At 45.8% G+C, this 21,781-nt stretch overlaps 2 protein-coding genes and 2 pseudogenes across 5 annotated transcripts; 1 reads left to right on the top strand and 3 right to left on the bottom strand.

Moving 5' to 3' along the window:
- Positions 1-586: 586 nt before the first annotated feature.
- On the top strand, positions 587-2,883 carry LOC125514147 (annotated as a pseudogene).
- On the bottom strand, positions 2,789-7,189 carry LOC125514146 (dolichol kinase EVAN). The gene is made up of 14 exons (XM_048679421.1): positions 6,846-7,189; positions 6,136-6,248; positions 5,793-5,981; positions 5,573-5,677; positions 5,191-5,261; positions 5,029-5,103; positions 4,640-4,866; positions 4,295-4,484; positions 4,147-4,212; positions 3,941-4,029; positions 3,743-3,857; positions 3,551-3,602; positions 3,370-3,470; positions 2,789-3,262 (listed from the first exon to the last, which is right to left on the bottom strand). The coding sequence occupies exons 1-14, from the start codon at positions 7,037-7,039 to the stop codon at positions 3,149-3,151; spliced, it is 1,701 nt and encodes a 566-aa protein (XP_048535378.1). The 5' UTR covers positions 7,040-7,189; the 3' UTR covers positions 2,789-3,148.
- A 422-nt stretch (positions 7,190-7,611) lies between these two features.
- Positions 7,612-13,335, bottom strand: LOC125514145 (splicing factor 3B subunit 1-like). 4 transcript variants are annotated; one of them, XM_048679420.1, is made up of 4 exons: positions 9,389-13,335; positions 8,595-8,650; positions 8,154-8,226; positions 7,612-8,063 (listed from the first exon to the last, which is right to left on the bottom strand). In XM_048679420.1, exon 1 carries the CDS (start codon positions 13,240-13,242, stop codon positions 9,394-9,396), a length of 3,849 nt encoding a protein of 1,282 aa, XP_048535377.1. In that variant the 5' UTR covers positions 13,243-13,335; the 3' UTR covers positions 7,612-8,063; positions 8,154-8,226; positions 8,595-8,650; positions 9,389-9,393. The 4 variants fall into 4 exon arrangements, with proteins under 4 accessions (XP_048535377.1, XP_048535376.1, XP_048535374.1 ...); XM_048679419.1 differs by having other exon boundaries at positions 8,157-8,226; XM_048679417.1 differs by lacking the exon at positions 8,154-8,226 and having other exon boundaries at positions 7,612-7,937; positions 9,389-13,334.
- A 3,774-nt stretch (positions 13,336-17,109) lies between these two features.
- Positions 17,110-21,781, bottom strand: part of LOC125516587 — a 36,380-nt pseudogene continuing 31,708 nt past the window's right edge.

Raw genomic sequence — 21,781 nt, 5'->3', positions numbered from 1 at the left:
ATTTCATTTTTATCTTCATTATTGTAAGTCGATTTGTCTGGCCTTGATGTCTTTCACGTTACGCAAACAAATATGAAGGACATTTCATATCGACAGACCCAAAGACCTGAGTGGTCTGCTTTATACTCTTTCTCTCTCTCTCTCTCTCTCTCTCTCTCTCTCTCATAATGTAGTGTGTATAATATTTTTCAAAAGTCAAACTTCATAAATTTTGACCATGTTTATGGGCACTTGCATCCACGGTACTAAATACACATCATTAGATATATCATGAGACATAATTTTATATTTAGTAGGTACTCCAGATGCAGATATTTTTTTCTTATATAAACTTGGTCAAAGTTTATGGAGCTTGACTTTTACGAAAATCTGTGTGCACCACATCATGGAACGTTGTGAGCAAAAATCTTACCCGAAACAACAATTCAGTAGCATTTCCCCTTCAATCCAGCCAAAAAATGTCTCAAACCTGGCTATATGCTACTTAACTGGAGATCAAAGTTCTAATCCCATAGATGATCATGTGGCTTAAGCTTGTTTTTGTTTTCTGGTAGCACAAACATGTGCACCTGAGAATTCTCTTGGCCAGTTGGCAATTGCTATACACCTCACTAGGATCAGATCACCTTTACTTTGTGGCTGCTTATTCCAGTATGGACTATGAGACATCGGCTTTACTTGTTCTATAAAAATCCACGCACTGCGCACAGCAGGGTCATCAGCAGTTCAGCACACCTACACAAGCAACTGTGCCGTTCATCCTTGCAGCTCCTCCATGGCCGCTCCCACCTCCTGCCGCCGTCTGGCCGTCTCAGCTATAGTGCTGCTGTGCGTTTCACTTCTCCAGCTTGCCCAAGCAAGGCTCCTACGGGAGGATAAAACCACGCTGGATGACAGCAAGTCGTTCTCCATCAAAGGTGGCAGCGGGGAGGGTGGCGGCCGGGGCTTCGGTATCAGCATAGGCCATGGCGGGCACGACGTGTCCATCGCTGTCGGCGGTGGGCTTGGAGGCGGAGCTGGCACTACCCGTGGTGGCGGTGCAAGTGCCGGCGGTGGCTCGGGTGGAGGCGTTGGCATTGACGTGGGGCGTGGTGGTATCGATGTGGGGATCGGCGGAGGTGGGGTGGGGCCGGTGGCGCCGGCGGTGTGCATGCAGGGGCTGGAGCTGGAGGTGGTGTCGGTGTCGGTGTTCACATCGGGCGTGGTGGGGTGAGTGTGAGCAACGGAGGAGGCGGTGGTGTTGGAGGTGGAAGTGGGGGTAGTGGCGGTGGCAACTCCGGTGGTGGTAGTGGCGTTGGCCGTGCTGGTAATGCAATGGGCGGTGGCGGAGGGTCTGGTAGCGCAAATGGTTCTACCGGAAGCGGAGGGGGTAGTGGAGTTGGGTCGGCCAGTGGAGGTACCGCTTAAGACGGAGCAATGGATATGGCATGGAAATTGTTGATGAACTAATATCTCAGAGAGAGATGTTGTATGTGTAAGGAGATGAAGATACTGCACATAAGCTCGTCGCACATGGTCTGGTTGAGTCAGAAATGCGTGTGATATGGCTATTGCATAGGAAGTTACACGTTGGGCCAGTGTGTGAAGTGCCATGTGAGCAAATGGCTCACAGTTACAGTTGTAACGCTTGTTTGCTATGTGAAATCCCACATCACACACAATCGTTTCTGGCGCTCGTTTGCTATGTTGTGGCACATCGCACACGATTTTCAGTAACTACAATATCTGATGTGTCTGGACATTATGTAAGCTCGGCTCACATTAGAAACCATAAACCTCTTACTCTGACACATCCCTCTCAACGAGACAATGCCTTTCTCTTTCTCTGTCTAAACATGATGGTGTGATGTGAGTGGAACAACGCCTCTTCATCTGGCTTGCCACATCTGGCCCCAAGGAAAATGTCGAGTGACACGTCAAAGAGTAGGAGGGTGTGGCGCAACATGAGGTCCCCAGCACAAGAGGACGCAAGGAGGTCGGACGATCGGGCGGCTCGTGTAAGAAGACACCAGGAGGACATGGGACTGTGAGGCTGAAGCAAGTGCCATAGGAGAGAAAATCGATGCCTCCATCACCCCCATTGCAGGGCGATTCGTGGGCAGCGCAGTGGTCTTGTGCCTGCTACCGGAGCCGGCAACTAGACCGAAGGACGAGAATGGTCGCGATGAACCTGACCCTGCCCCTAAGCCACCTCCTGAAATTCGCCGAGATACTTACCGACCTTCATGTCGATGATCTTGCTTGTGAACCAACCATCAAGCCATTGATTGCCATATTAAGTTTTGTTATATCTTTAGTACTCCCTCCATTCACTTTTGCAAAACCTTTTAGACATTTATTAAGACAGCACCTAAAATAGTTCAATTTCAGCTCTCTTAAACGACTTACAAAAGTGAACAAAGGGAGTAGCTAAATTCACCTACTGCTAATGTTGAATTTTTCCATGGTTAGTAGTTAATTCATGTAATGTCATTTACAAATGATTTTATACAATCATTTTGCTAACTAAGTAATTTTTGCTATCGCTAGCAAACAAATGCAATAATGCCACTGTTAAATGGCTTTTATATGCTACTCTTCTAATTTATTAAGTAGTAACTTATATTTGTTCTATGGCTAGTAATTAATAATTAAGCTTATGCTATAGTAGTTGCTAAAATGAACTTATGGTGCTGTTTTGCAATTGGTCTACCTTCTTGCTTCAATAAAGAAGGGGGAAATGATGGCTCGACTTCGCTTTCATTTCTCAGCCCAACAGATTGTAAAATCAACGGTTTTCACAACAGCATGACCATAATATCCACACTCATCATTACTTCATACAACTCGTATTTTGATGCGCCCAACAGAAGATCAAAAGAGTTGATGGAACGGAACCACTCCAAGATAAGCTGTTACAAACTTACAGTTACAGCATAGAGCTTCATCTGTACCAAAGATGTCCTCTACTGAAGTACTCCATATTCACTAATTCTATTTTCGTATTCTTATACCTAAGCCTACACTTTAGATCAGAGGTGGTACAAAGGAGTACCAAGGAGGCAAAGAGATCAAATGACTAGCTATTGCCTTGCTGTACTATATATATTAGCAGGAACCAAAAAGAGGACCTCAAGGTCAGTTGGATGTATAACAGGTTGCTCTTGCTTTATAGACATAGAAGGCTATAGAATACAAGGGGTATGAAAGCGTTATCCAGCTGTGTCGTATACGCTTCAAGTAATAAGCTCAAAGTCACAGCTAATGAAAGTGACAACCAGTGCTGTGCCAACATAAGAAAACGGTCAGTGGGAGTTTTTATCTAAATTGTGTTGCATGTTCTAGCATAAAGCTTTGGTCGGTTCGGTGCACGAAATTAAGAGATCGAACCTGTGAAAGAATGTATCCGCTTGAAGCTAAGAGTGTCACCAAGATTGAGCAGGCTGCCAGTACAGAAGTTATGCCTGCTGCCGTGCCTTCAATTGTTTTCTCTAACATTTCAGGAAACATGCATAAGTGATCAGCAGACAAGTGCGGAAGGACCAAAGAAATATAAGAAAACCGAACTCACTTCCTGTCTTGCTCCATCTTAGGACACCGTACTTGTACCCTATCATTGATGCCTGGGTGCAAATCAGAGAATACATCAGATATAACACAGTACAATAGGGATTGTTTTTCCTCAGACATGCACCAAAGTGCACGTCATTTTGTATTAGAAGAAGGCGTAGAGTAAGGAATATTAACAGGCCACTGGACCTACCATTGTATCACCTATCCCTAAGCTGAGAATTCCAGCAAAAGGGGCTAGGGGTCGATCATTGAATCCAGATGACATCCACTTAGGAAGTGCGCAGCCCAGTAAGAGTGAGAAATGACTGAAAAAATCCAATAAAATACGTTATATCCTACAGTGAAAGATGTAAAATATGGAAAAGAAAGACTACTAAAGCACACTTACCTAATAATTAGAATCTCAGAATCGCGATGGTCAGTGAAAGCGTTCATGAATTGATGTATGGTATGCCCAAGAGGGTATACTTCCCAAACCTGAGGACATAGTTGAACATTTGTGGAAAAATGAGCACAACTTGGCATAATAGATACTATTGAAAGGGAAAAGGGAAGAGAGTGAGGAAGGACGTAGGAGAATCAAAAGATTCTTACACGAATCATCTCCAGTATTAAGAAAAGAGCAAATGCGGCACCAAATGCCAAGTCCAAGAAAGCAGGCTGCAAAGCATAGATCAAAATTTATTACAATAACTTTCGAAATATACTAGTGGGATTAGATTAGAGAAGATGTATACATTACCTGAAATATAACGGCAGGAGAGAAAATCAGGACAGCAACAAGATGATAATACTTGCGCAAAAGAATTCTCTCTGTTTTGCTTTGCTTTGATATACTGTAGAACCTTCTAATTGATACACATATGACAAATATCCAGTATGCGCATAAAAGAAGCCGTTCATCTGAATTGGTGAACATGTAGTTAAGAACCCTGTGAAATAATGAGCCATTAAGCAAACAACAAAATCAGTATCTGTAAATATACAGAAGATTTTCCGAGAAAGAACAGAGTGCAAAGTTAAAATGTTAATTCCACTACTGATGAGTGGTATGCTCTTCCCATGAAAGTCAAACGGTGATTCTTACCAAACAAACGGATGGACTTCAAGACCTTGAACAAGCCGCGTCCATGACGGCACTAAGAACAGTAACACCAACAACAACGAGACATAAAATACAGCAGAGCCTGCTCTTTTTTCTACTCGTTTCTCAATTGCTTGTGTTCGTTGCTTGCCCAATGTTCGACAGTAAACCCAAACTTGAAGAGAACTTTTGTACAGCAAGGGAAGTAGAAAGAGACCAAGCAAAAAACCCTGCCAAAAGAAGTACGAGATGTAAATGCTATTAAGCTCAAGCCAGACGTAAGAAATAACAGGGAAGTAGAAAAAGACCAAGCAAAAACCCGTGCCAAAGGAAGTACGAGATGGAAATGCTATAAAGCTCAAGCCAGACGATCAAAATAACAAATACCCTACCTGAATAACGGTGGCTATCTCGCTTTGAGTTCCAGGTGTGTGTATGAATGCCCCTGGTGATGCAGAGAACTCCATCTGCCAGTGCAATTAAAATGATACAGGCCATCAGATTTGCTCTTTTTTATAGCAAAGATATAGTTAGGATTTACGAACAATTCACACCTTTGAAAGAGTACGAGCCAGAATATCACCGAAGTAAACAACGAGACCACTTGACACCAGAAGTCCCTCCCCTGGAATAAACAGAAGAGTGTGAATAAGAAAAAGGTTGCACTTCCAAGTCAAAATGAAGAGGAGATATACTAATAAATTGCACTACTAAACAAGATCCATACAAAATAGTTGGCCTTACATGCAAAAGATACTAAACAAAGTGAGGGCAATTGCAATCGTTCTTATGTGCATATATATTTCTGCATGGGATTCATCTTAATCCATAAGGTATCTTGGAAAAATGTATAAATGCATGTAAGGATATGCAATCAGATATAAACAGAAGAATAGAAATAAAGATCTAATTACATCTTAGACTTCAGGTACAAACCAAAAGATGAACATGAAGGGAACTTCTCTAGAATGTGCTTGATCAAGATCACAGCAGCCACGCCATGGCAGAGCAGATACCCATTTTTGGTCATCGCTAACAGACCTACAATAAATTCAACACAATTATTTTGTCAAATCCTTCTCATCTTTCGACTTGAATTAGATTTAAAAAACACAATGTAATTATCATTGAATGCAGATAAATACTTGCACGTTACCTCCATCAGTCTTCACTAGGAAGAACAGCAAGAATGTCACTAGATATAAAACTACCATCAATGAACCATATTTCAAAGTTTTAGAAATCTCATTGTTGGCAGACTGACATAGATGCCAAAGGAAGAAAGCCAGCACACTGACACAGCTGATGGATACTGCCCAATACTGCATTTCGAGGTATGCAAATTCTGGCCACATAAACCAAAATATATGTGGTTAGTGAACTGTATGCATCACGAAAAAAAGGTGTTCAATACACATGGATAAAATAGAGGATAACTGCACTTCACAAGGCATCTGACTTGTGAATTGTTGATGAAAACAATAAATTTAGGAACATACCTTGTGCTCCATTAGGATCTGTCGGTAAGATCCTCGAAAGCTGGATTAACCGTGCAAGCATAACACAAGGCAAAGTAGTTGCGCCAAGAAGAATGCCTGATGAAGCACCTGGCCTGGAGGGTATATGCATCAGACAACAAGCGCTAGGTGCAATTTTATTTTGTAGCTTGCCACAAAAGAGGCGATAAAATGAAATAGCCACATAACTCAAACACGATGTAGAGTGAAGGTGCACAATTGGGATTGCGCATCATAAGATCTAGACTAAATTTCAACAGACCCCTGAACTTTTACATTCTACTCAGGGATGGTCGCTAAGCCAAGGGCAAGCCGCATTTCTACTGCGTATGCTAAATCAATGACTCGAATCGACCGAGGATTAAGCTCCTATCTGCACCACCATCATCCCCAGCGCATCTGCCAATGCCCTAACCACACCACCGATTATTCCCCAATCGTGTTGGCAACCCATTGAAATGAGGCTCGTCTTGACCAATTCGCACTAGAGATTTTTTTATTTTTTTTTTGCAGGAGAACCGCATGCGCCTGCCAGCAATTCGAGCTCATCTATACGCACACATTCTTCTGGCGGAGGAACCGAACGAGACGAAATTTACACTCTGGGAAATCCGCCTGGGTGGCCGAATCGCGATGATTTTGTTTAATCCCGTGGGATGGGATAGGAACGAGGCGAGGGAGAGCGGCCGCACCTTGTCCTGAACCGGCGGAGCGGGGAGGAAGGGGCCGCGGCGGAGCGGTCCACCGCGAGCTCGACGGCGAGGGCGGCCCCCGCGAGGAGCGCGAGCGGGGCCGCGAGGCGGGCCGGGGCAGCGAGCGCGACGCGCGCGGCGAAGAGGAAGACGACGAGGCGCTCCCCCGTGAGCAGCGCAGAGGAGGACGCCATGGGCGGTGCCGGCGAGCCCGATCCGGGCGGGGAGGGAAGTGGCGTCGGAGACACGGCCGGTGATGGGCGGGCTGGCCAGCAGTTGGTTGCGCTCGCGCGCCGCGTGCGCGTGGTTTCTGGGTAGCTTGGTTTGGTTTGGCTGGGACGCTTGGTTTTGGGTGGTGCGGTGGGTCACGGTTCGGTCTCGGTCAGAATTGGCGGTCGGCGAGACCAGGTCACCACGGCCGCTCGCTCCTTCCCACCACAACAGCATGCCGCTCAAACACGACATATCGGCGTTTGCGTCGCTGAAGATCGCGAATTTGCTGGTGGTGGCACTGCATGGGCTACACACATATCCGGTGAAATTATCTAAAATGTACTCCCTCCGTCCCAAAATAAGTGATTGTACTAGTTGAGTCATTTATTTTGGAACGAAAGGAGTATCATAACTAAACTACTGCTTGAGAAATCGTCAGAAGAGTGATAAATACACACACGATGCATTTTGCTATGGTTCAAGCAAATTGAACATCAGTCCAAGAATACTCCGTGAGAAACATGGATTCAGCAGAGGTGTTTAACACAAAAGGTGATCAACAGTAAAACAGCGCAAGCTAGGCAAGCATTCCAGACATAATCATGCCACAGCACACATAGTACAGAGCTTGATGGTTTACAGCGTTACAAAACATCGCTAAAACAGAGTTTTGACAGCAGAGGCTGGCCATCATAACCAAATATACATGATAAATAAGATGATATTGGTGCTACTGTGATTTTATTGTCTTCACTACTAACGACTTGATTTCACATATTATCAGCTGCGGCGAAATTAACATGCTGTTCTGCCCTTACGTCGCCTGGCCGCAGATCCAGATAAGAAGACTCTTCGGCGTAACACTTGGAAAGAAGTACCCTGAAAACAAAACAGTTCTGCAACAGTTAGTCCATAGGACTCCAGCAGTAGGTTAAAGCAGTACAGTAAACCAGGACAAAAAAATGTATTTCTTAAAGATTGCACCCCCTTCAGGAAGCAACAAGCCTGCAAATACAAAAATGCAGCTTCATAAAAACAGACTTCGCAAGAACAAACAGCACCAGTTCAAATAAATGTGAGCACTAAATCAAATACCACCCCAGTTCAAGTTTCACATGCATCTGCATTGATGCATGTGGATGACGATACATGGACATGCACATCCTGCCTGTCAATGCGTTTGTATATCAGATTCTTGCTTTTGTATTATTTGTAATAGAGCAACAAAATACAACATACAGAAAATGCAAAAGGAAACACGACGACACAAATTAAACACCACTTCTGCTACTGCTCACATGCTAAAATGACATGTACAGCTGATTCTACTTAAACTGAGCAGCTATTTATTTAAACATACACTCAATGGGTCAGAGTGCTACTCCCTGTACAGCTGATTCTACTTTAACCGAGCAGCAATTTACTGCCTTGACAGAATTTATACATTTTAGCAGAAAACATGCATATGCCATACAAAAATACATGTCCATGATGAACTGCAAGCAGAATGTACAGCATCATATACAGATTCGTTACCTGGACATAAGATACTCCTCAAAATGTGAAGTCTTCACAAAGCAGGATATGTAAATCTACAGGACAACACAACAAAATGACACCAATCTTAGATATTTATTAAGAGTTCGGGACTAATGTAAAACTGAAAGTAATACAATAGAAGACTGTGTAATATTTTAAGAATCTACGCAAATAGATAAATGAGCATGAAACAAAGAATCTTGACACCAGTTGAATACAAAGGCAAGAAAGTAGATGTGAAAGAAGAGGAAAAGAAACAACTACCCACTAACAGAATTTGTTTTACTACCTGCATCCACCTTTTGTTAAACAGGACAACATACATGTTTGGAGTTTAAAGATTTTCATGCTCAAGTCTTGACAATGTAAAATCGATCTGAATGTGTTCCTGTTCTAGATTTTGCACTTCAAACTATAGTTGCAAATTCTGAGGGAGCTGAATGAAATTAAATAATAACCTATTATCAGAGTTTCGATCCATTTCTGGCTGAGTTTTTTTTTCTCTTGAAATACTAGGGAGAGACCTACTGAGCATAGTGTTCAATAACTGCAGGTTAAAAGTTGTTGTCCGTATTGGAGTAAACATTACTCCAAAAGCTTAAGAACAGCTAACTCCTACAAGTATAGTCTGGATCAAAAGGAATTGCTGAATTAAGCACCCAAAACTAGTAAACATAAAATGCATCAACCAATATTACAAACTTATTTCATATCTTGGCAGAATTTTTCAGTAGCTACTCAAACATTACAGATATTACAGTGAGAAATACAAAATAAGAAATAAGACTCACATTGATCACACAAACATGGCTAGCTCTGGACGGCTGAAGATATTGTCTCCATCATCGCCTAGTGCAGGATAAGAGGCAACAAGTGCATCTTGTGCACCAATATACAGCGAGTTATAGATCTTCCAATATACTTCACGTACTTTCCTTGCTGGATGGAAAAGGCCTTGGAGGCAATAATTCAGAACCACAGCTGCACCTAGAGCAACTCGCATCCCCTCAATAGCCTCCATGACGGCATTTATAACATGGGGAGATGTCTCGAATATGTTGGGCCAGATATAGTTAAGCAAATGGACAAGAGCATCCTCACAACCCAAGCCAGCAACTCCCAGAGCCATATGCTTAACAGCAGATGCAGCAGTCTGCCTGTGAACCAGATCCCTGTCCATTAGGGCATCTTCGAGCAAGGGAGTGACAGCATATATGTAATCTTTGCCCATCTCGCCAATATACTCAAAGAGGAAAGAGAGAGACTTCAATACACCATTCTGAACATTTAGCTCCGGAACTCGGTACTCATTCATGAGGGCGGGCAAAACTGTGAAAGGCGAGCAAGTTTCAGCAACAATAGCAATTGCTACAGTGGTGCAGACACGGTTCTGTCGCTCCTGCACCTTCAAGTTATTCAACAGAGTGGCCAACACATCCTGTGGCCCAATTGCCTTGGCAATATAACCAAATGTGTTCACAGTGGCTCTTCTGATACCCTTCTTGTGAGCCTTCAACATTTCTAACAACTCAAAACAAATCCTCATCCACTCCCTAGCTGGAACAAATTCTGCTCCACGATCAGCAATCCTACCAACTAGATCAATGCAGTTCTCTTGGACCTTCTCATGCCTATTCTTCAAGATGGGAGTCAGACGAGGAAGGAGATCCTTGATCGGAGGCGTCATCTTAGTCATACCAATAACATTCACGATAGCCTTCAATGCTCCGAGAATTGAACCCAGCACCTCAGGATACTCCTCTCCCAGGTACTCATATAGCACAACACCCAGGTGACCCATAAGCTGCTCCTCCTGGCACTGCTTCATAACAATAGCTATCCTTGAGATCAGATCAGCAGCTTGCTGCCTAACTTTCGCACTCTTGTTGTTCAACCGCCACTTAATGGTACCACATATCTGAGGAAGGTAAGGCTTGACCCTCTGGCCGAGCGCATTCACAACAGCTCCAAAACCATTAAGCATGACATTTGCATCATCACTTGTCTGCTCTTGGAAAGCATACAGGATGCCATCAATAAGCAGCTCCTCCAGACGAGGATCAATATCCGAGGCACCCAAGTTGGCCACCACCTTCTCAATTGTTTCCATCACCATTCTCCTATAAGGCTCACTTTCATCTTTCAGATCCTCAACAATCTTCCCAACGATACCAGTAACTCCCACCTTGTTTGCCATCTCTACTGTTGTTTCCACAAGTTGCTTATAGTTCCTACGATCTAGGGCCATTCTCCTAACCCAGAAGTGTTTGAAGAAGTCTGGAAGGATGTCACTCCGGATATAATCAGCCTCCACACCCTCTGTACTGACACACTGCTTAACAACCTTCAGGACAATCTTCTTCATCTCTTCATCTGGTGACTGGAACTCTCTAATCAGGACTTGCATCACCTCCTTCGTGTAGTAACTGGCATACAGAGCATCCATAAGAGGGATGATGAAACCAATAGCCTTCAAGAAGGCAGCAAGGACCTTTCCACGGTGAGATCTGATACCCTTCCAGAGAGGTTTCAACACACTATCAAAACTTTCAATACCGTAGGGTGCGGCAGCTTCAGCAAGTGCAGCAAGAGATAGGGCAGTGATTGTCCGCACTTTCTGGTTCTCGTCGCTTAGACCATGCTCAATGATCTCAACTAGGTTCTTAAGGTGAGGCAGAACAGCGCAGCCCATGAGAATAGCAATCTGCTGAACAATCTTGATACCAGTGTGCCGAGCTTGCCAGGACTTCTTACTCTGACAAACAGCCTTCAAAAATGGGAGGAGGGCCGGGATACCCAAAGCAGAAGCCACCACACTGAATGCCCTAGCAGTCGTATTCCTCACATACTCGTCAATGTTATCAATATCCGGTCTCATGGCAGCAATCATAGTAGCAAGACCGGCAGCTTTGCTAAGATTTGAGATAATCTCCCTGCCCTCAACACGAGCATAGTAATCCTCATCAATCAAAAGTGGCTCGATAACAACAAGAATCTTGTGCACAAATGGACGGACCAGCTCATCCAGCTTATACAGCACCCTATCAATGACCTTCACCAGGAGATGCCGCTCCTGGTCCTCAAGTGTTGGCTGCATGAGCAATGGCAGGATTTTGTTGAACAATGGGCCAGCACCAAACTCGCGTGCTTTGTCCGTGAGCTGCCGGAGTGCTGTCTTCCGCTGTGGGGGTGTGCCGTTCTTTACCTTGAGCAGGAGCTTCATGATTTTTCTCTCCTTCTGCTCCTCTGGCGTTAGCTGCTCCTCCTCGTCCTCATTCAGCAACGTCCCAAAGTACTGGTAGTCCTCTGGCTTCATGAGGGGCAAACCAGGACCCAAGTCCTTGGGCACATCAAAATGCTGTCCACGGTTCTCCTCTGGAATAGCATACATTGGTGTGCCCAGAGGTGTTGGCGTAGCAAGCAGCTTCCTTGCTGGGGTACGTATGGGCTGGTATGAAGCTGGAGGCTCAAGAATCTTGTATCCCTCCTGCGGGAACATGGAGTCAAGCTCCTCATCAGTGAGAGGCCTGTTCCGCTCCTCAATGTCCCGCTCCCACCGCAAGAGCTGGTACTGCTCCGGAGTCATCGGGCCACGAGCAGCAAGGTGACCAGGTGTTGGCGTGGCAAGGTTCTCTGCTCCGAATGGTGTTTGCCCAGGAGTGTTGAACCCAGCAGGTGTCGCTGCTGTACCACCAGGTGTTGCACTCCCCATACTTGCTGGTGTCTCATCCCACCTAGATCTCTGCTTCTTGGGTGTTGGTGTGACAAGCCCACCAGGCAGCTTAGGAGTAGCATCCCATGCCCCAGAAGGGGTGGCTCCTGGAGTAATGCCACCGGCTGCAGGAGTTGCATCTGCGTCAGCCATCCTCCCTGGAGTTGGAGTCTCATCCCACCTATTCCTCCTCACAGAGGGCGTTGCATCTCCAACACGGCCAGGAGTGGCGTCCCAGCGCCCAATCCCAGGAGTTGCATCAGGGGCATCCCAGTCTGAGGTCTTGGACTTCTTGGCCCCAGCAGCAGCATCGCCGTCCTGCGACTGATCCCACCTATTGCGCCGTTTGGTCGCGGCTGGCTGTGGCTGAGGCGCAGCCTTCTTCTCCTTGGCCTTCTCCTCCTCCTCCTTCTTCTTCTTGGCGATTTCCCGCAGCACGTGCTCCTTCTCCTGCTGCACCTTGCTCTCGCGCATGGCATCGGCGTAGGTTCGGACGGAGGGGTCCGGGGTGGCCTCCCCGGACGCGAAGGCGTCGTGGCGCTCGGGCGAGATGATGCGGTCGAGGCGGCGGCGGCGGTAGTCGTCCTCGCGGTCGATGATGCGCTGGGACCTCTTGGCGGGCATCCCGTCGTCGTCCTCCGAGCGGGGGATGTCGGCGGCGGCGACGGCGTGGCCCGTGTAGGACGCGAGGCGGCGCACCGCGGGGTTGGCGGCGGAGGGCTCGGCGCTGTCGTCCTCGGGCGCGTCGTCCTCGGAGGCCGGGATGGAGGTGTCGTAGCCGGCGAAGCGGTCGGAGCCGGAGCCGCCCCCGCCGTAGAGGTCCTTGTCGAAGGTGACGGAGGAGACGGCCATGGGCGCGCCGGCCGCCAGGGCCTCCTCCAGCTTCCGGCGCTCGTCCTGCGCGCGCGCGAGCTCCGCGTCGATCCCGTCCATGGCGGCGGCGCGGGGCTAGGGTTTCGCGAGAGAGGGGTGGGGGGACGCGGGGGGGGATTGGGTGGAAGGGATGGTTTGGACTTGGGAAGTTTGGGATCTGGCAAAGTACGAGTAGATCGCAGAGAAGTCTGGCCTCTGGGCCGTTGATTGATCTGGCAAAAAAAGGAACCGCCTTCTTTTCTGGGGCACGGAATATGACCGGCTTTTTTTTAGGACGGAGTGAACCGACTTAAAATCAAACAAAAAAATCAAGAAATTATTATTATTATTATTTTGCGGGTGAATTCAAGGAATAAATTAGGAGTAACATATTTTTGGGATATGGATAACTTTATTTCCTGGCAAAGTATCCAGTGAAAATAGGTATTCAGTGAAAACCTGAAAATTCCATCATGGCCCATGAAACGTGGCGGCATATAAGATTGAGGCGTATAAGATTTTTCATCCTTAATGGTGAACGAGTCAGGGGTTTTTCTGCTAATTGTGTTTAAGTGGATCATTAGTGATCCCACCTTTTGATCAGTGTTGTTCATTATAGATCTGATAGACCATGCGAAAATCCAGATTTTCAGTGAGCACCTATTTTCATCTAATACTTCGCCTTATTCCATTGCACTACATCTCGCCATTGAGGTCATGTTCATGTAGCAAAAAAATCTCTTTTTTCATACATCACCTCAGTCAATGATATCAACTCCCATAGTCATGTTGTGCTGCTCTCTTCTCTCGAACACCCCGCCCCCTCCTTCATCTCCCCCACTCTACCGATGAGTTGGGGCATAAAAGCATCTCTAGCAGATTCGCTAATAGCTCGTCGACGTGTAAAATTCCATCTGTCATGCGGGTTTTGGCTTTTTTCGGCCCGGACAAATCTACTAAAAGTTGACGGCCCATAAAAATTTATGAGGCGACCCGCATATGCGCCTCTCCGTTGCTATATGTATGGGGTCAGGGGGCTTTTGGGGTTAGCAAATCGGATCCCCTCCATTGTGAAACGTCTCCTCCGCCACTAGGTTTAAAGCACTCTGGCGAGCAATTAGCTGCGCCTCCCCTCTTCTTTTTCGTTGTCGATGGTAGATCCATGGCAGGCGGATCCAGACGCGGTCGTGGCGGCCACGCCGATGCTAATGGAGGGTGAGGCGGCGATGGATGGGTAAATGGATGTAAGTTGAAACCGACTCTAGGGAGTCGGCAATGGGTAAGGCGTGTCGTCAAAACAAGGCTCAAGGTTGAAAACACTATCATGGCTAAAAGAAGAAAGCACAACCTGACGAACACGTGAAGGAATACCATAACAGAAGCACAAACTAATGCGGTACGACGTGACACACGACTATAGAACACACGCGATTCAAAAGAAAAAAACCAATCTTGTCACTCGCAGATCTACTTAGCACATCAGACCCACAAAAGGACATGGACACTAATAACAGCCTACAGAGCCTAATGTACACAAAAGTAAAGCTAATCAACAACACCACTACTGAACGACTAGCCCATCATCACAGCCAAAACCGTGTAATCAATCAAACCTATTGTAACAGCCGAAACAACCCTATTGTACGGGAGAAGATGATCTAAAAAACTAAGCCAGCAACAAGTAAAGATACTCTCGGACGGCTCAGGTGATCGACTCCAACACGCTTTCACAGCCGGGTGAAAAATGAATCGAACACAAGAAAATAGATAAAGATCAATACAACGAACAACAATAGAAAGCATACGAAAATTGAACCGGACAAATTACAAACACAGCGAGGATACAAAAGAAAAGGATCAAAGCCCAAAACAATCGAAAGGCAAGAACGATAAAGAACGAAAAATACAGGGTCATCAAACCAAAAAAACCAAGAGCATACACATCCACAAAAAACAAATAATCCATAAATGAAAAAAATAGAAGAGGAACACGTAAGAAACATATGCATGAGGAATCACCAGACAATTAAAAATCAAATTCACGGGAAAAAACAATACATGTATACACGAAAGTCAGACACATCGTAAAAAGAGCCGTACCTTAAACCCCAATGATTAACAACATATAAAAACATGAAAAATAAACAGAATCAAACAAACCAAAACACGAAAACAACGACGCATATGAATATTAAAAATATAAACACACATAATAAACCCACTAAAAAACCCGAGGATAATAAAACCATAGAAAAAACATGAAACGTTAAAACTCACAAATAATGGGGAAGATTGTAGACACAGAAAAAACACGCCTAAACACCAAGATCGTAGATCTGTACAAAGATATCGACTTGAATAAGAAAATCAAAAAAGAAAACAAACAAAACTCTAAAGAAAACCAAGGAAAATAGTAAACGATTAACCATACGAAATACATAGCACCAAAACTCACCGGAAGCACACCTGCCCAAACAGAACACGTCGAATAACGCGTGCCCAACCAAGAGAGATCGAGCAATATGACGACCTGCACAGATAAAAATGGAGAATAACATTAGAAACCCTTTTTAAGCAAAACTCGGAAACGATTGAAAAACTAGGAACGAAGTAAAAGAATGACATGTAAATAGAAAAGGAACACAAAAAACAACATGAGAGTAAGCACATGGACAACAAAACCCATTAAAAACAAAAAAATCAAACAATAGCACGTTGAAAACAAAAACGAAAACAAGAAACAAACAAATCGAACAGAACAGCAGCAAACCAGAAAGCACAGTGAAGAACAAACAAAAGAACCCAAAAACAACCCAACCCGGAGCTAACCGGCCGACGGAGCAAGAACACCGAGGAAGAAATAACAGGGGCCAGAGCTCGAGAAAACACGGTGGAGCAAGAACAAAGAGGAAGAAGAAAAGAGGGGAAATGAGAGCTGCAATAACCATCTGATCCAGAACTCCCCGTTCCCCAGCATGGTGTACACGACAACTCCATTAAGTCGATAACCACTCGGAACCAATGGCGAGCCACCAGCAACACCGAAATCGGGCCCAAATTCGTTCTAACTACCAGCATAGTGCAACGTACCCGCTATCGTCTTAATGAACCAATGGTGAGCCGCCAGCAACAACGAAATCATGCCTTCTGACGACCGGCACATTGCAACGTACCTGCCGACGAATGGAGAGAGGCCAGCTCGAATGGAGAAATCGGGCCCGAATTCTCCCTGACATCAAGAACAGTGCAACGTACCCGACGATCGAGTGAAATACCCAGCTTGCCCTGACATACTGTAGAAAATACGCAACAGCGACACGTCGAAGGGAAACATCGGGTCCTGAGCAACCGACATGCGGGCCACGTAAGGGACGGGGCCCATCGTTAGCGAGAAGGAGGGGGCTGAAAGGACGTATGAAGAAAGGTCTCTCAGAGGGGCATGCAACGCATTCCATAATACGTACCCACTACGGTAAATGAACAAAATCGACCAATGGGAGGAACGTTGTGCGAATCTAGACAGTCCGCCACACTTATTAAACACGAACTGTGAGGCTGACGGGCGGGCCCTCGGGCTACAAGGACGATCCACGTAGGATGCCAGCGAGAGTGGGTGCAATAAGGCTGGTACAATTAGCGACTTTGCGAATCCCTGTTCATTCCGACTCGAGGAGCCGGCAGCGAGCGGAGGCACGGAGCGGGGAGAATTGGACGGCCAGAAAGCCCAAATCGCTAAGGAGCCTCCAAGGGGTCTCACCGTTTATATCTTTATTTAGATTTTCATTCATGTATAGAATCGGATTTTTCTTTGTTGTGCCCATTGGTGAAGTTCGTCCCAGGGCCTGCCGCGTGTGTACTCCTGCTGGCTGGAAAAAAATGATTAGTGTACAGAACTAAACAGTATACAGAAAATAGGTATTCTAATTCTTGCGTGTATACTGAGAAGAACTAACCTATGATCTGCATGTAGTGCAAATCAGAATACGACTCTTTCCCTGTTATAAGCTCCCACATGACGATGCCGAACGAGTACACATCCACCTACATGAATCACAACATCAGTAATGAAAATCGGAAGGGGAAAGCCCTTCTTTGATTAAAAAACATGAATCATAATAGATGGAGGTTTTTCAGAGAGGGGAACCACATCACATTTCCAAAGTGAGGAACCAAACAAACCTTCTCTGAAACTTTGCTCCCATCCATGAGCTCGGGTGCCATGCACCCCCCCTGAAACAAATGTTCGACATTTTACCTTTGCGAGGCCCAGATCGCATACCTTGCATATGGGGCGTCGTGGGTGTTGGAAATATGCCCTAGAGGCAATAATAAAATGGTTATTATTATATTTCTTTGTTCATGATAATTGTCTATTGTTCATGCTATAATTGTGTTATGCGGAAATCGTAATACATGTGTAAATACATACACCACAACATGTCCCTAGTAAGCCTCTAGTTGACTAGCTCGTTGATCAATAGATGGTTACGGTTTCCTGACCATGGGCATTGGATGTCATTGATAACGGGATCACATCATTAGGAGAATGATGTGATGGACAAGACCCAATCCTAAGCATAGCTCAAGATCGTGTAGTTCGTCTGCTAAAGCTTTTCTAATGTCAAGTATCTTTTCCTTAGACCATGAGATTGTGCAACTCCCGGGTACCGTAGGAATGCTTTGGGTGTGCCAAACGTCACAACATAACTGGGTGGCTATAAAGGTGCACTACGGGTATCTCCGAAAGTATTTGTTGGATTGGCACGAATCGAGATTGGGATTTGTCACTCTGTATGACGGAGAGGTATCTCTGGGCCCACTTGGTAAGACATCATCGTAATGAGCTCAATGTGACTAAGGGGTTGGTCACGGGATGATGTGTTACGGAATGAGTAAAGTGACTTGCCGGTAACGAGATTGAACGAGGTATTGGGATACCGATGATCAAATCTCGGGCAAGTAACATACCGATTGACAAAGGGAATTGTATACGGGATTGATTGAATCCTCGACATCGTGGTTCATCCGATGAGATCATCGTGGAACATGTGGGAGCCAACATGGGTATCCAGATCCCGCGGTTGTTTATTGGCTAGAGAGATGTCTCGGTCATGTCTGCATGATTCCCGAGCCCGTAGGGTCTACACACTTAAGGTTCGATGACGCTAGGGTTATAGGGAAAGTTTGTAAGTGGTTACCAAATGTTGTTCGGAGTCCCGGATGAGATCCTGGACATAACGAGGAGTTCCAGAATGGTCCGGAGACAAAGATTTATATATGGGAAGTCCTTATTCGGTCGCCGGAAGTGTTCGGGGGTTTATCGGTATTGTACCAGGACCACCGAAAGGGTTCCGGGGGTCCACCGGGAGGGTCCACCTGCCCCGGAGGGCCATATGGGTTGAATATGGAGGGGGAACCAGCCCCTAGGTGGGCTGAGGGCGAAACCCCCTAGGGCCCATGTGGCTAGGGTTTGGGGGAACCCTAAAGGGGGCGCCCCCTTAACTTGGGGGGGGGGGGGGGGGGGCAAGCATCCCCCCCTTGGCTGTTGCCCCCCTCTAGATCCATCTGGAGGGGGGGGGGCTCTCCCTTGCCCCTATAAATAGAGGGGAGGTGGGAGGGCAGCCGCACCACATCCAAGGCACAGCCCTCCCCCTCCTCCCGCAACGCTTGGCGAAGCCCTGCCGGAGTACCACGCTGCTCCAACACCACCATGTCGTCGTGCTGCTGCTGGAGTTGTCTTCCCCAACCTCTCCCTCTCTCCTTGTTGGATCAAGGCGTGGGAGACGTCATCGGGCTGCACGTGTGTTGAACGCGGAGGCGCCGTTGTTCGGCGCTTGGATCGGAATCAACCGCGATCTGAATCGCCACGAGTACGATTCCCTCATCCGTGTTCTTGTAACGCTTCCATTTTGCGATCTTCAAGGGTATGAAGATACACTCCCCTCTCTCTTGTTGCTAGTCTCTCCATAGATTGATCTTGGTGATGCGTAGAAAATTTTAATTCCTGCAACGATCCCCAACAGTGGCATCATGAGTCAGGTCTATGCGTAGTTTCTATGCATGAGTAGAACACAAGTCGTTGTGGGCGTTGATTTTGTCAATTTACTTGTCGTTACTAGTCTTATCTTGATTCGGCGGCATCGTGGGATGAAGCGGCCCGGACCGACCTTACACGTACGCTTACGTGAGACAGGTTCCACCGACTGACATGCACTAGTTGCATAAGGTGGCTAGCGGGTGTCTGTCTCTCCCACTTTAGTCGGATCGGATTCTATGAAAAGGGTCCTTATGAAGGGTAAATAGAAATTGGCATATCACGTTGTGGTTTTGCGTAGGTAAGAAACTTTCTTGCTAGAAACCCATAGCAACCACGTAAAAACATGCAACAACAATTAGAGGACGTCTAACTTGTTTTTGCAGGGTATGCTATGTGATGTGATATGGCCAAAAGAATGTGATGAATGATATATGTGATGTATGAGATTGATCATGTTCTTGTAATAGGAATCACGACTTGCATGTTGATGAGTATGACAACCAGCAGGAGCCATAGGAGTTGTCTAAATTATTTATGACCTGCGTGTCACTGAAAACGCCTTGTAATTACTTTACTTTATTGCTAACCATTAGCCATAGTAGTAGAAGTAATAGTTGGCGAGACAACTTCATGAAGACACGATGATGGAGATCATGGTGTCATGCCGGTAACAGTGATGATCATGGTGCCCCGAAGATGGAGATCAAAAGGAGCAAAATGATATTGGCCATATCATGTCACTATTTGATTGCATGTGATGTTTATCATGTTTTACATCTTATTTGCTTAGAACGACGGTAGCATAAATAAGATGATCCCTCGCAATAATTTCAAGAAAGTGTTCCCCCTAACTGTGCACCGTTGCTAAGGTCCGTTGTTCCGAAGCACCACGTGATGATCAGGTGTGATAGGTTCTAACATTCGCATACAACGGGTGTAAGCTAGATTTACACACGCAATACACTTAGGTTGACTTGATGAGCCTAGCATGTACAGACATGGCCTCGGAACACGGAAGACCGAAAGGTCGAACATGAGTCGTGTAGAAGATACGATCAACATGAAGATGTTCACCGATGATGACTAGTCCGTCACACATGATGATCGGACACGGCCTAGTTGACTCGGATCATGTATCACTTAGATGACTAGAGGGATGTCAATCTGAGTGGGAGTTCATTAAATAATTTGATTAGATGAACTTAATTATCATGAACATAGTCTAGAACTTTGCAATATGTCTTGTAGATCAAATGGCCCATGCTAATGTTGCCCTCAACTTCAACGCGTTCCTAGAGAAAACCAAGCTGAAAGACGATGGCAGCAACTACACGGACTGGGTCCGTAACCTGAGGATTATCCTCATAGCTACCAAGAAAGAATATGTCCTTGAAGCACCGCTAGGTGACGCACCTGTTTTCCCAGCAACTCAAGACGTTATGAACGCATGGCAGTCGCGTAGTGATGATTACTCCCTGGTTCAGTGCGGCATGCTTTACAGCTTAGAACCGGGGCTCCAAAAGCGTTTTGAGGAACACGGAGCATATGAGATGTTCCAAGAGCTGAAAATGGTTTTCCAAGCTCATGCCCGAGTTCAGAGATATGAAGTCTCCGACAAGTTCTACAGTTGTAAGATGGAGGAGAACAGTTCTGTCAGCGAGCACATACTCAAAATGTCTGGGTTGCACAACCGCTTGTCTCAGCTGGGAGTCAATCTCCCGGATGACGCGGTCGTTGACATAATCCTTCAGTCGCTTCCACCTAGCTACAAGAGCTTTGTGATGAACTTCAATATGCAGGGGATGGAAACGACCATCCCTGAGGTATATTCAATGCTGAAATCAGCGGAGGTGGAGATCAAAAAGGAACATCAAGTGTTGATGGTGAATAAAACCACTAAGTTCAAGAAAGGCAAGGGTAAAAAGAACTTTAAGAAGGACGGCAAGGGAGTTGCCACGCCCGGTAAGCAAGCTGCCGGAAAGAAGCCAAAGAATGGACCCAAGCCTGAGACTGAGTGCTTTTATTGCAAGGGAAATGGTCACTGGAAGCGGAACTACCCCAAGTGCTTAGCGGATAAGAAGGCTGGCAATACCAAAGGTATATGTGATATACATGTTATTGATGTGTACCTAACCAGCGCTCGTAGTAGCTCCTGGGTATTAGATACCGGTGCGGTTGCTCATATTTGTAACTCAAAACAGGAGCTGTGGAATAAGCGGAGACTGGCGAAGGACGAGGTGACGATGCGCGTCGGGAATGGTTCCAAGGTCAATGTGATCGCCGTCGGCACGCTACCTCTACATTTACCTACGGGATTAGTTTTAAACCTCAATAATTGTTATTTAGTGCCAGCTTTGAGCATGAACATTGTATATGGATCTCGCTTAATGCGATATGGCTACTCATTTAAATCTGAGAATAATGGTTGTTCTATTTATATGAGAGATATGTTTTATGGTCATGCCCCACTGGTCAATGGTTTATTCTTATTTAATCTCGAACGTAATGGTACACATATTCATAGTGTGAATGCCAAAAGATGTAAGGTTAATAATGATAGTCCCACATACTTGTGGCACTGCC

The sequence above is a fragment of the Triticum urartu genome, chromosome 6 (assembly GCF_003073215.2).
Source record: "Triticum urartu cultivar G1812 chromosome 6, Tu2.1, whole genome shotgun sequence".
Taxonomy (NCBI): Eukaryota; Viridiplantae; Streptophyta; class Magnoliopsida; order Poales; family Poaceae; genus Triticum; species Triticum urartu.
The sequence above is the reverse complement of the archived record's forward strand: the minus strand, read 5'-3'. Positions and strand labels throughout refer to the sequence as shown.

Excerpts from the sequence above, each read along its gene's own strand:
- LOC125514145 (XM_048679420.1), bottom strand. The coding sequence starts at position 13,242 with ATGGACGGGATCGACGCGGAGCTCGCGCGCGCGCAGGACGAGCGCCGG.
- LOC125514146 (XM_048679421.1), bottom strand. The coding sequence starts at position 7,039 with ATGGCGTCCTCCTCTGCGCTGCTCACGGGGGAGCGCCTCGTCGTCTTC. Across the intron at positions 5,262-5,572 it reads CCCTTCATGTTCATCTTTTG|GGGAGGGACTTCTGGTGTCA; the intron begins GTTTGTACCTGA and ends TGTTTATTCCAG. Across the intron at positions 3,858-3,940 it reads TCTGAGATTCTAATTATTAG|TCATTTCTCACTCTTACTGG; the intron begins GTAAGTGTGCTT and ends GGATTTTTTCAG.